This window comes from Ursus arctos, unplaced genomic scaffold (assembly GCF_023065955.2).
Source record: "Ursus arctos isolate Adak ecotype North America unplaced genomic scaffold, UrsArc2.0 scaffold_15, whole genome shotgun sequence".
NCBI lineage: Eukaryota > Metazoa > Chordata > Mammalia > Carnivora > Ursidae > Ursus > Ursus arctos.
In genome coordinates, this window is record NW_026622819.1 from 32,106,918 (window position 1) to 32,120,914 (window position 13,997).

Consider the following 13,997-nt stretch of genomic DNA (forward strand, 5'->3'; position numbering starts at 1 on the left):
TTTGTATCTTGTTCGTTTTCTTTTATATCTGAGTGTTGTGTCAAAAGGGAAACTTTAGTTGTCTCAGTTTACATTGACATCTGAGTATTATTTCTTACGGTTCTAATAACTTTCAGACAGGGCAATATAGTGGTTAGGAATACAGGCTCTGGAACCAGAGATCTGAAGTTGAATACTAGCCCTGTCATTTCCTAGCTATGTGACTCCACATAAATTACTTAACCTTTCTCTACCTTAATATCCTATTATTTAACAAAGGAATAATAATAGTACCTGCCTCACAGGTTATTGAAAATTAAATGAGTTAATGTTCAAACTGCTTAATTCAATTGGATTCTTAGGATGCTTACCACATCCTAAGAGCTCAAAAGAGTTCTTATTTTTCTTAAGTCTAGGTCTGTATATATAGTTCATCATGCTAAAAAATATAATACTCATCAACCAGAATAATTGAGTGAAAATGTGGATGTATTAGGTAGTGCTGGTGATGTAGCAAGACTGATAAATTGGTAACTTGAATCAGCTAGTGGATACATGGGATTCCATTACATTATTAACTCTCCTATACATGTTAAAAATTTTCATAGGGGCGCCTGGGTGGCTTAGTCATTAAGCGTCTGCCTTTGGCTCAGGGCGTGATCCCGGCGTTCTGGGATCGAGTCCCACATCAGGCCCCTCTGCTGGGAGCCTGCTTCTTCCTCTCCCACTCCCCCTGCTTATGTTCCCTCTCTCGCTCGCTGTCTCTGTCAAATTAATAAATAAAATCTTAAAAAAAATTTCATAATAAAATTATAACCCATACATTTATAAATGCTCACATTTCTTTGTAAAAGCTGAGACCCATTTCAGTACTTCATACTTTAATTGAAACACATTTTTTTTCTTGTGCTAGTTCTTTCTTGCTCCTAGAGAGGGAGAAGAAATGCCTTATGGTTAATCAATTCATGATTCTTTTTCTTGTCTGGACAGCCTCACAGAAGTGAGCTTGCCGTTGGATTAGTTATTGGCCATCAGCAACAGCATGCAAGAAAAATAATGAAACTTTATATTTAGATCTCATGGAACCTCAATTGTCAGGCTTTATTGGATTTTTGGTATTTGACATTTAGATCCCCAGATATTTACTTCTGAAAAGTAAATTCAAGCCAATAAGTACTGCATTCATTATTAAGCATTAGGCACTCTGCTTAATATATATGAAGGGAAAGTGTATGTATATTATATTAAATATAATTATGTATTTAAATATTTGTATACATACAACTTACATATATGTTCCCTGTAGCCTATCATGATCCTTATAGACTGTAATAGCTTCATGAAGCTTTATGAAGTTGCTGATCCTTTAGTCTTGAAGACTAAAAAAAGGGGATTAGGGGTGCCTGGGTAGCGCAGTCGTTAAGCGTCTGACTTGGGCTCAGGGCGTGATCCTGGTCCTGGGATCGAGTCCCACATCGGGCTCCTCCGCTGGGAGCCTGCTTCTTCCTCTCCCACTCCCCTGCTGTGTTCCCTCTCTCGCTGGTTGTCTGTCACATAAATAAATAAAATCTTAAAAAAAAAAGATTAATTTTTCAACATGATTTGGGTCATATGTGAGAGACTATTTTGACAATTGAGATAATAAAACAATGGTGGACAGATGTTGATTGTGAAATTTAGAATTTCCAGATTTGATATCTTCACAAAAAGAAATTGCAGGTCCTGGATATTATAAGCAACTGCTGGTTGACAGTGAGTTTAAACCAGATTATGTAGAGCTCTATTATGTCTGTTCTCAAGAATGGAATTTTATTTATTTACTTATTTTTAAAGATTTTATTAGTGAGAGCACACGAGCAGGGTGAAGGGCAGAAGGAAAAGCAGACTCCCTGCTGACAGGGAGCTCTATGTGGGACTGGATCCCATGACTCTGGAATCATGACCTGAGCCGGAGGCAGACGCTTAACCAACTGAGCCACCCAGGTGCCCCTCAGGAGTGGAATTTTAAAGCCCCTGGATTATTCTGAATGTATTTTTCTTGTGGCATGCGTATTTTTCTTGTTGCACAGTATAACAGATAATGCTGTCTTGCTCTTTATTGAATAATCCTAGAGACTTAAAGTTTTATATTTATAACCTTAGAATGAAATAGTCCTTTAAGGAACAGAGCTCTAGTTTTTGAGCAGAGTATTCTTTGGATTAGATTGAGGTAATCTATTTGAAAATGAATGACACATAGTACTGAATAAGTATTTGTGTCCATCTTACCAGTAGAGACTATACCCAGTTCAAAAATAATAGGTTACCTTTGTTGAAAACCACAGGCCCCAAATAGAATCACTTATTTTAAGGGCCTCACTTCAGCAGACCAAGACTTCATACCTAACCTAACTGCAGTTTCAGCCCCCTCAGAAACGTAACTTTTTTTTTTCAAGACCCTGAGATCAAGAGCTGCGCTGAAATCAAGAGTCCCAGGCTTAGTCAGCTGACACACACAGGCACCCCAAGAAAGTAACCTTCAACATGGAATTCCTGGTTAGCACTAGGAGGATGACTTTGTCTATAATAGTGTACTTTTTGCCAATAATTCCCTTTCCCCCCCACTCCTTTCTGCCTATTTTTTCTAAAGTAATCTCTACACCCAATGTGGGGCTGAATTTACAACCCTGAGGTCAAAAGTTGCGTGCTCCACCAACTGAGCCAGCCAGGCGCCCCCATTTTCTGCCTTTATTTTCAATTTTTAAAAAAGATTTGTTAACGAGGGAGGGGGGATTGGCAGAGGAAGGGGGAGAAAGAAACCCAAGCGGACTCCATGCTCAGCACTGAGCCTGAGATCAGGACCCTGCAATAACAACCTCAACCCAAACCAATAGGACTCTTAACCCACTGCGCTACCCAGGCGCCCTTCTACCTTTAAAAACCTTTCTTGTCCTGCAGCTCGATGGAGCTCCTTTCCATTTGCTAGATGGGATGCTTCCAGATTCATGAATTGTTCAATAAAGCCAATTTGATCTTTTACATCACTCAATTGAGTTTTTTTTTTAAGATTTTATTTATTATTTATTCGACAGAGATAGAGACAGCCAGCGAGAGGGAACACAAGCAGGGGGAGTGGGAGAGGAAGAAGCAGGCTCATAGCAGAGGAGCCTGGTGTGGGGCTCGATCCCATTACGCCGGGATCACGCCCTGAGCCGAAGGCAGACGCTTAACCGCTGTGCCACCCAGATGCCCCAGGAAGACAGTTTTTTAATATCTTTTAATGTGGGCTATGGTATCTTAAATCCCTTTCAAAGTAAGGCTGGACAAAGTGAGTAAAATGGATAGCTGTTCTGACAGTTTGATAAAAACACGCAATCACTAGCAGGATTTCAACAGTACCATATCTGGTTTCTCCTCTTACTCTAGCCCTATTTTGCTACCCTTTTCTGGGATGCCTACCTTCAGGAATTTTTAAATGTACCTAAAACTTTATGGAGAGAATATAGACTCCTCACCTTGGCGTAAGGTCCTTTGTGATTGGGACCCTGGCCACCTCCCTGGTCCATTTTTGCTAATTCCCAATAAAACAAACAGTAAATCGGAGACTGAAAAACAATAAAAAAACTGCACACCCAGCACGGCAGTGCTGAGAAGGAAGCAACTGGCTATTAAGCCTAAGGTAAAGGAAGAGTGCCAGCTATCGAATAAGTAGGGGCCACCTAGGCCCAGACGAAGTGGAAGTGGGTCCCAGACAGAACGACTTTGGGAGGGGTAACAAAGTTATAAAGGGGCGAGGGATTTCACGCGACTGGCTGAGGTTCGCGGGGTTGAGGCCTGAAGTGAACGGGTAGTTTGGCGAGAGCTTCAAGCTCGGTTGGAGACAACACGCCTGATTGGGCCACCTCTCCGTTCCCGGTCCCGAGGCTGCCGGCGCGGAGACGTGGAAGGAGGGAGGCGCGAGGCGTGAGGCGGGCAGCCCGGAGCGGGGAGCGTGCGTGACCCTGCGGCGCGTCACGTGCGGCGCCGGCGGCCATGGCGGGAAGCGAGCCACGCAGCGGGGGCAGCTCCCCTCAGCCGCACCACAGCGACTGGAGCCGGCTAGAGGCCGCCTTCCTCAGCGGCTGGAGGAACTTCTGGCAGTCGGTGGGCAAGGAGAAGGCAACGCCGAGGGCCTCTCAAGAGGAGGCAGATGAGGAGGCCAGTACGCTAACACGGCTGCCGGTGAGTGGCGGCCACCGGCCGCGGAGGACCGAGGGGCGGGCCGGAAGGGGCCTCACCGCGCCCAGGTCTGTGTCTGCCGCCGCCCTGCGGCCATTCCGGGCAGTGTCGTCACCTGGGAGCAACAGTTGACCAGAAACACCCAGGCGTTGACCTTTGGTGTTCCGCAGCCGACCGAGGGTCGCTGCGAAACGCACCATCAGAGGCGCCCTGGTAACCGGTCAAGTCACCCTCAGGTCTTCTACCCCCCAAAGCAAGTTTTGGTCCCAGAACACCCCGAACGTCAGGTTAAGGAACCAAGGAGACCATTGCAGACTTTCTGGTTAGCCTGGGAAAGCCTTCAGCGACTGTGTGCTCAGCGTCTTTCACCTCAGGTTCGGTGTACCGAAACACGGCGAGGATATCGTGGCTCTTCTCTGACCGCGTATTTCAAGCAACAAAACCCACACTTAATTGACAGTGACTAAGAAATGCCTCAAGTTACAACAGGCCACAAGAATTATACACATCATTTATTATTAAACTTTTCAGGCAGATGGGGAAATGGGAGAGAGAAGAAATTCTTAGAAACTATAGAAATTCTGAATCTCAGCTAGGCTGTTGACACCTCCCTCTGACGTCTATCAGAAATTAAGAACTTTAGAATGCCTCCAAGGTTCTCCCTTTTGTAGAAGTTCTTTGAGATACAGATTTTATGGAGGCACTCAGATGGCAGATTTACTCTTTGATTAGAACTTAATGACAAAATCAGGAGTGATTTGATAAAGGTTTTATTTTGAAGACTAGATTGTTTCCTTAAGTGATTTGTTCAGATAAATGGTGTGGCAAAATACCACGAGGACAAATTAAAGGACCTGGTTATTTTGCTTGAAAAATACTAGAACAATGATTGGTCTTTCATGAATGTTTCAGTGTGTCAGCAATTAAATGTTCAGATATGTTTCTCTTCTGATGGCAGGAAAATAACTTCAGAATGATATATTTAATTATTAATAATACTGTTAAATTGATCTTTGGTTATCTAGTATAATTCTTTATTAATTTTGTAACTCATCATGATAGATATAATTATTAAAAAGACGGACTGTCCAGGTGGCCTTTGGATTCCTAGTATAATAAAATAATTATTTGTTTATAATTTATTATCAGAAAACAATTTTAAGATAAGTTTTTCATCCTTTTTACCTATTTGCTGTTTCTGTTTCAGATTGATGTACAGCTATATATTTTGTCATTTCTTTCACCTCATGATCTGTGTCAGTTGGGAAGTACAAGCCATTATTGGAATGAAACTGTACGAGATCCAATTCTGTGGAGATATTTTCTGCTGCGGGATCTTCCTTCTTGGTCTTCTGTTGACTGGAAGTCTCTTCCAGATCTAGAAATCTTAAAAAAGCCTATATCTGAGGTCACTGATGGTGCATTTTTTGACTACATGGCAGTGTAAGTATCTAGTTTTATGAATTAAAACGAAGATACTAAATTTGACTGTATTACAGGTCAGTAGTCTAAATTAGTCTTGGCTCTGCCATTAATTCATTTCATGGAATTTGGTTGTAAGTGTTCTTTTGTAAAAGTTGGGGATTAATTCCTTCATACGACCCTTTCAGTTTTCACATTTTGTTATTTACCTGTGGTGCCTGACTAGAGTATTTGAATAATTGTAGAGAGTTCATATGCCAAGAAGTGAAACATTTCTTAAAACTTTCATCATATTTAGAACACTTGTCATTTTATTAAATAGTAAATACTTTCCATATCCAAAAAAGGAATGATCAGTGATCAGAGACCAGTTCTTTAGCAGGGAAGAAATCCATTCTCTAGGTTCTGGGAAATAAGATTTTTTTATCACCCCAAAACATTGACACTTTTAAATATAATGTAGCTGAGAGAATTATATGTCGTTGAGCAACTGTAGTGTATTGGATTCTATGAGGGATGCTTTATGTGTGTTTACTTATTTAGCCATCACCCGATAAGAAGGTATTATCCTTGTGTTATAGATGTGGAATTAAAGTTCAAAATGGTTATGGATTTGCCTAAAGTATATAGCTTATAAGGGACTGTTCAGATTGGAACCCTGTCATCCACCTTAAAAATATATAATGTCGTTGGATCTGGATATAACCTACTTTATTGAGGGCCCCAAATTTAAGGCATTGTAAATAAAATTAGAAGAATATTTGTTTTAGGTAAGAATTGTTTTGCTCTGCTAGATTTAGTATCTAGATACAGGATTTTTTTTTCATATTTTATTTGAATTATTTAGATATTTCCTTATTCTAACCTAAATGCCAAGTCTTATGAGACTGCTTGATTAAAATGTATGTGATGTGTTATATATAATTTCAGTAAGTGCTGTTGACTGGTTGTTACTTCTACATTGTCTCACAACCAACCATAGCATCAAGTATATCATGCTATGGAACCAACTTTTCCCCAGGAATAGTAATAATCTTAGTAACTACCATTTGTGATCATATAAAGTATTTTTTATTGAAGTATAATTAACATAGTGTTATATTAGTTTCAGATATACAATATAATGATTCAACAATTCTATACATTTCTCAGTGCTCATCACGATAAGTGCACTCTTACTCTTGTTTTATAACACCCCTACTAACCTCCCCCTGACAACCACCAGTTTCTTTTTTTGTTTGTCTCTTTTTTTCTTCATTCATTGTTTTGTTTTTTAAATCATATAAATTAATTTCTGGTCCTTACAACCCTGGGCTAATTGTTATTGCTCAGATAATGCAGATGAAAAAACTTAAGCTCATACTATAAGTGGTTTGTATAAATAAAGTGGTGAGGCTTGGCCAGATCTACCTAGCTTCAAAGTTGATTTTTTTTTTCCTTCTTGAATTACAAGGTTCCTAAATAAAGATCATGTCTTGTTAGATTAGTAGTTGTCTTAACCACCTTGATTTCATCAGAGGGCTTTAAGTTTTATTTTGATGTGGGTACTGTGTTTTAACTTTTGATAACATGTAGAATTGGTAATTTAGAAATTTATAGCTATTGAAAGAAACTGCGTTGGTTTTTTTTCACATGATTCTTAGTTTGCTAGGTTATCTTTAAGGAACATTAGAGTCTCCCTGTATATTTAACACTTATTAAACTGTTATATTTGAGGCTGTTAATAGGAGTACTTAAGAAATTTGGTTATATTGGTGACCTTACTAATTCCTATCTTTTCTTCTTCTTTTTTTTAACCTCTAGAGACATTTATGCTAACTATGCATATGGGTTAGTGTAGGGTTTCTCAATCTTTGCACTATTGACATTTTAGACCAAGTGTTTAGACCAACTGTCCTGTGCACTGTAGGATGTTTAGCAGTATTCTTGACCTCTGTCCATTAGATGCCACTAGCACACCACACACTGACCCCTAGTCATAGTGACAAAAATGTCTGCAGACATTGCCAAATAAATTCTCCCTTGGGGTGGATTGGCAGAATCTCCCCAAACTGAGAATCACTGCTCTATGTAGTGAATTTTTATGACTGAAACTAGTATTAGACCAAGTGTTCTATGAGAAAATCTAAATGAGAGATTAGAAAGCAAGTAACCACTTCCTGGGGAAAACTTTCTTAACATTTGGACCACTTCTACTCCCAGAGTGCCTTTGCTTTTGCCTGTCATGGCATCCAGCATACATATTATAATGTATCTGTTCTCCACTTCCCTCCATGAGGATTGGAACTATATAATTATTGTATCTCTTGTGTCTAGCACGTTCTCAATAAACTATATATTGTTGAATGAATAACTGGCTATGTTTTTTTCTGTGTTAATTTTCTAATTGTGACAATTTTATACAGCTATAAAATGTGCTGTCCATATACAAGAAGATCCTTGAAATCTAGCCGTCCTATGTATGGAGCTGTCACATCATTTTTACATTCATTGATCATTCAGAATGAACCACGATTTGCTATGTTTGGACCAGGTTTGGAAGAACTGAATACATCTTTGGTGTTGAGCTTGATGTCTTCTGAGGAACTTTGCCCAACAGCTGGTTTGCCTCATAGGCAGATTGATGGTAATTTTCATGTTAATCTGTAGTATATAATAATTAAAACACTTTGAGCTTGACATTAATGTTAAATCATAAGAAATTTTTAATTAATTCTTTGATGTAATGAAATATAGTAATTTGGTGAATAGGAGCCCCTCCTCCCCAGGTCCCAGTGTACTGAAAGAGTTGATTTACTTTTTATGAGAGATGAACTTCCTCTTATTTCCTCAAATTTGTGGAATCCAAAATATAAGATTATGTGCAAGTAAATGTTTGTGTAATACTTACTATGTTTTAAAAGAATGTTAACAGCAAAAACCATTCAGCATCTACTATGTGCAGAGTACTTTGATATATATTGGAATGTTCAAAAAGCTAAATTAACACCTTTCTCTTCTTTCTATGAAAACAATAATCATGTAGTTAGTTGGCAAGCAGGAGATATAATAAGTATAGGTAACAATATAATCTAGTTTATGCTTGGCTTATTTATTGAGAGCACCTATTAGATGCTAGAGGTGTAGCTATTTAAAACAACAAAAATTTTTGTCTGCCCTGAAGATATTTGGTCTCAGGACAAAGGCAAGTATATAGGTGATTAGAATATGGTATAATTAGCTCCTGGGTAGAAAGATAAGGGTCAGAGAAGGCTCTTTGTTGAACATAATGCCTTATTTGAGTCATTAGGATGAGTTAAAGTAGGCCATTAAAAAAAGGGACAGAAATATTGTGAGCAGTGAGAACTATGTTTCTAGAAGCACAAAGCTCTGGATACATATGACACATTTGAAGTAGTTCTATGTGTCTAGAGTGGGGTTAGGTGAGAAGACACATGTATGCCATGCTTAAGCATTTGGGAGCTGTTGAAAGATTTTAAACAGAGGAGTGAGATGATCAAGATTGCATTTGTGAAAGATCTGGCTCCTGAGTGGAAAATTGATTAGAAGAGGCTATAAAACATGGAGACCTGTTAAGAAACCACTATAATATTGTGAAAAAATATGAAGGATACAGTGTTGACTGAATATGTATGAGTGGTATTTCTGATGGGGTTTTCATATTGGATGATAGTGCCATCCACTAGGATAAGGAGGAGGAGGAGAAAGTTTTTTGAGGGATCTTTATAAAGAGAAGGACAGCTACTCTTTGGAATATGCTGACTTTGATAACTCTGGGAGATATAAGTAGAGATGCCTGGTATAAGCAATTCACTTGAATGGAAGCTCCATTAGGGCAGGAGTCTTACCAGCTTTATTCTTAGCTGTGTGTTTGATGTCAGGCATGTAGTAGGCACTCAATATAGATTTGATGAATAAACGGAACAAATGTCTTTGTGGATTACTCTGTGCATCCAGATCTCAACAGCAAGATCTGGGTTAGAAATCAAGATTTGGGATTCATATGGTATCCACATGGACTTGGAAGTTTCTGAGGATGGAGAGGAATATTGTGAACCAGGTGCTGAAATCTTCAGTGAATGTTTAGAAAAAGGGGTTATCAAAAGGAGACTCATAAACGAGGTCGAGGAAGGGGAGATGGTACTACATCTGAATAATATATCTCAAAGAGATGGAGTTTTGAAGAGGGGTGGTGAGTAATAGGATGTGGCAGTGAAGAGTAGAGGACATTGACCCCACATCTTTATCCTGAGATGTGAGAGAATAAGCAGTTTTGTTACTTGAGAAGTGTACTGCAAGAGAAGGAGCACCTAAGGGTAGGCCAGTTCAGGTAAGGCTATGCGGTGGAACACCTAAAGAAGAGGTTGGGGATATGGGGAAATTTGCTGATCATGAAATGTCAATTTTATTCTCCAGACAGCAGCAGAAATGATAGTTTATAAATGCCAATCTAATTTGTCTCAAACCCTGCGAGATCAGGGAAGAATGGGGGGATGGGTTGTTGGCAGTGTGGTACAGAACAGCATGGAGATCATAGTGGGTTGAGGTTAAATGTGTTGAGAAGGTAATCTCTGGAAGCCAAACTGATGAAAACAAAGATCAGAGATAATAGTAAAATTTGTTTCTATGATCTCTTTGGGGAGTTTGTGCACCAAATCTGCTGGCCAGGGGACTAGGGTTACGCTTGTAGTCCCAGCCACCAAGATTTCTGCATATGTGTTACCTGGAATGGTGACATAAGATGGCATGACACATTAATTTAAACAGCTAGATTGGTTATGATTCAGGGATTAAAGATTTGAAAAGAGGAGTTGTTCTAAAGTTGAGGTAAGTTTGTATTAAGTTATTTTTGAAGAGCAATGGCTTTAAGGAAAGAGACATAATGAGATAGACATTTTTAAGCCATCTCTCCAGTTGCTGTCAGAAGAATGGACAGTAGGGGTCAAAAATGGATGTATGAGACTGGTTAGAAGTGATTGCAAAAGTCCAGACGAGGGTATGATAATTGAGACTAAAAGGAAGGATTGAGGATGGAGAGAAGTGGACAGATCTAAAAGGGCATTTATATAGCAAAAAGAAGTAGAGCCATATGAGAAAGAAGGATCTTTTCATGAGGTAAGAGGAGAATCAGCCCAAGTGTTAACACAGCCAAAGAAGGGAATAGGTTAAGAAAGAAGGACAAATAACAATGTTGAATAATTCAGATAAAAGTAGTAAGAAGCTAGTATTTAGTACACGTTATTTACCAGTCACTCTACTAGCAGTTTTCCATATGTAATCTCATTTCATGCTTACAACATCTCTAAGAAGTATGTATTATTTCTATATATATATATTTTAAAGATTTATTTGTTTATTATTTGAAAGAAAAGAGAGCATGTAGGGGGAGGGGCAGTGGAAGCCAGAGGGGGTGAGAATCTCCAGCAGACTCCCCACTGAGTGTGGAGCCCAATGAGGGGCTCATTCTCAAGACCCTGAGATGACCTGAGCTGATCAAGAGTTGGACGCTTAACTGACTGAGCCACCAGGTGCCCAGGATTATTTCTATATTTTGATGTCAAAACTGAGGCTCACAAAAAATGGCAGCGTGGCAAATTCAAGATTGTAACCCAAGTTTAATTTCAAATTTCAGTATCTAAATATTTTTTCAGTTTTCTACAGTGCCTTTGATTACTCCCTATCAATTTAAAAACATTTTCAGAGGGAGAAAAAAGCCATTTCACTGAATGTACACATGGAGTGTATGACTAATGAGAAACAAAAAGTTGGGAAATGAGTCTTAGTCTTGATGATAAATATTAGTAGCTGTTAATGATGCAGCAGCTACTGATATGATGATACAAAAGGAATGCTATAAGCCTATCAGCTCTTTGTTCTTTATCCATATTTTTATTACCATGTAAATGAAAATTGCATACAACACCTTTTCTTCAACATAAACATTTAATTTTATTCCAAAGCTATATATAATTTGTCATGGACTTTTTGGTTGCTCTTTCTGCTTACACTGGGTAATTTTTTTCAATGTGATCTTTTTCTATATTTATTAGTGACTTATTTTGGTAACTGTAATTTTCTTCTTAGGTATTGGATCTGGAGTCAGTTTTCAGTTGAGCAACCAACATAAATTCAACATCCTGATATTATATTCAACTACCAGGTAAGGCTGCCTACTTGGCAGTCCACCTGGGGCATCAGGACTTGGATATTTGGGGTGGGTGCAGCCTGCTTAGTATTTATGTTTTATATTTACATTTTTCTTATAGGAAAGAAAGAGACAGAGCAAGAGAAGAGCATACAAGTGCAGTTAACAAGATGTTCAGTGTACAGAATGAAGGAGATGATCAGCAGGGAAGCCGGTATAGTGTAATTCCACAAATTCAGAAGGTGTGTGAAGTTGTTGATGGATTCATCTATGTTGCAAATGCTGAAGCTCATAAAAGTAAGCATTATCTTATTTTCTTTCTAAGAGAACTTTTTTGCAAAGCAAATAAGAAATTTATATTTTTAGGCTTTACTGTGGTTTCTTAAGAACATGATGGTTAATTTAATAAATGTGATTCTATGACCATTACTGTTAATAGTGAGTTCTCTAACCTTGATGTGTATTAGGATCACCTGGGGAGCTTGTTAGAAACAGCTGCCTGATTCCTACTCTGATGGATTATAATTCATAGATTTGGGTGGTTTCTTGGGCATCTGTTTTTTTTTTTTTAACAAGCACCTACAGAATTATGATGCATTTCCAAGTTTGATACTACAACTACATAGTATTTCTTTGTTTTATGCTTCTGCACTTGCTATTGATGTTTTGTCTTCTTCTAGCTCTATTCAAATAATCTATGCAGATAACTGGAAAATTTTACCTTTGTTTTAATTACCCAGATAGTAGAGAGATGTGGAGTGTTTAATTAAGTAGATTAGTTAAGAATACTCTCCACATACTCTGAATAATTGCCCTTCACAATGTTATTTAGGCATCAAATCAGAATATTATTGGGCCACAAACCAGTATTGTAATTTTTCTCCCAAATCTTTTGTGAATAAGTTAGGGCATGAATATATAATATATTGTTCTACTCAGAACAAGGTAGCAACATTGCTGAAAGAATTTAAAGTTTGTGGTGCACTGAAGTTAACCAGAGCAACAAAAGCTTAAGTTCAGCTCAACTACTGACTAGTTGCAATCAACCCACTGCATTAGTGGTCTAACAGAAGAAGCATGCCTATTTCTGGGAATGGATTCTCTTACCTCAATCTCTGCCGTTCCTCTACATAAAACATTTAGCATTAAATTAAAAATTATAAGACACACTCAAAAAAAAAATCAAAATGAGATGACCCATTTCAAAAGATAAAGCAATCAGTGGAACCATACCCAGAGATGATTCAGATGTTAGCACTCTCAGAAAGGGACATTAAAATAACTATGATTAATATGTTAAAGGATCTAGTGGAAAAGATGGAAAATATGTGTGAACAGATAGGGATTTTCAGCAGAGAGAAGGAAGCTGTGAAAAAGTAAAATGGGAATGCTAAATATAAAAATACAGCAGGTAAACACTTTCTTAGTGGATTTATCAGCAAAAGAAACACTTGGTGAACCTGAAGATGAAATTATCCAAAGTGAAACACAGAAAAAAGAGTAGGAGTGAGGAACAGAGTATCCAAGAACTGGGGAAAACAACTCAGGGGTCAGTAGACTTTTTCTTAAGGGGCCAGATAGTAAATATTTTAGCCGTATAAGCTATATGATCTCTCACGGTTACTCAACTCTGCTGTTAGAGTGCAAAAGTAGCCATAGACAGGTTATAAATGAATAGCCATGGCTGTTTTTAAAAAAATTATCTATAAAAATAGATCCATAGACCATAGTATGCCAATACCTGGTCTAACTCATGTGTAATTAGAGTCCCAAAACATGAAGAAAGAGAACAAGGAAAAAGAAATTTTTGAACAGATAATGACCAAAAAAATTTCAAAATTACTGAAAGACAACAAACCACAGATCCAAGATGCTCAGAGAACTCCAAATAAATTTTAAAAAATAATAGTACATAAATAAAAAATAAATCTAGGTTCATTATAGCCAAACTGATGAAAACCAAAGATAAAGAGATTATCTTGAAGACAGCCAAAACAAAAGGAAGCATACATATAGAAGGCCAAAGATAAGGACTGAGAATTCCTGAAACAATTGCTGAAGGCAATGAAGGGAAATCTTTACAGTATTCCAAAGTGGGGAAAATCTTGTATCCAAAGATATCTTTCAAAATGAAGGCAAAATCAAGACTTTCAGACAAAACCTGAGGAAGGTCATTATCAGCAGATTCTCATTACAAGAAATATTAAAGAAAGCTCTTCAGGCAAAAGAATATAATACTAGATGGAGAAATGGA

The 13,997-nt window shown here is 38.1% G+C and overlaps 1 protein-coding gene across 5 annotated transcripts in view; it reads left to right on the forward strand.

The window, feature by feature from the left end:
* The first annotated feature begins 3,933 nt into the window (after positions 1-3,933).
* The window catches only part of FBXO4 (F-box protein 4), a 356,505-nt gene continuing 346,441 nt past the window's right edge, over positions 3,934-13,997 (forward strand). For all 5 annotated transcript variants that reach the window (XR_006410388.3, XM_044387060.3, XM_057312225.1 and 2 more), the window contains exons 1-5: positions 3,934-4,179; positions 5,384-5,619; positions 8,004-8,224; positions 11,683-11,758; positions 11,865-12,040. Coding sequence is in view for 4 of the 5 variants with exons in the window: in XM_044387060.3 (XP_044242995.1) it covers positions 3,991-4,179; positions 5,384-5,619; positions 8,004-8,224; positions 11,683-11,758; positions 11,865-12,040 (898 nt within the window). In the remaining variant the exon portion in view is untranslated. The remainder of the gene's footprint in view (positions 4,180-5,383; positions 5,620-8,003; positions 8,225-11,682; positions 11,759-11,864; positions 12,041-13,997) is intronic.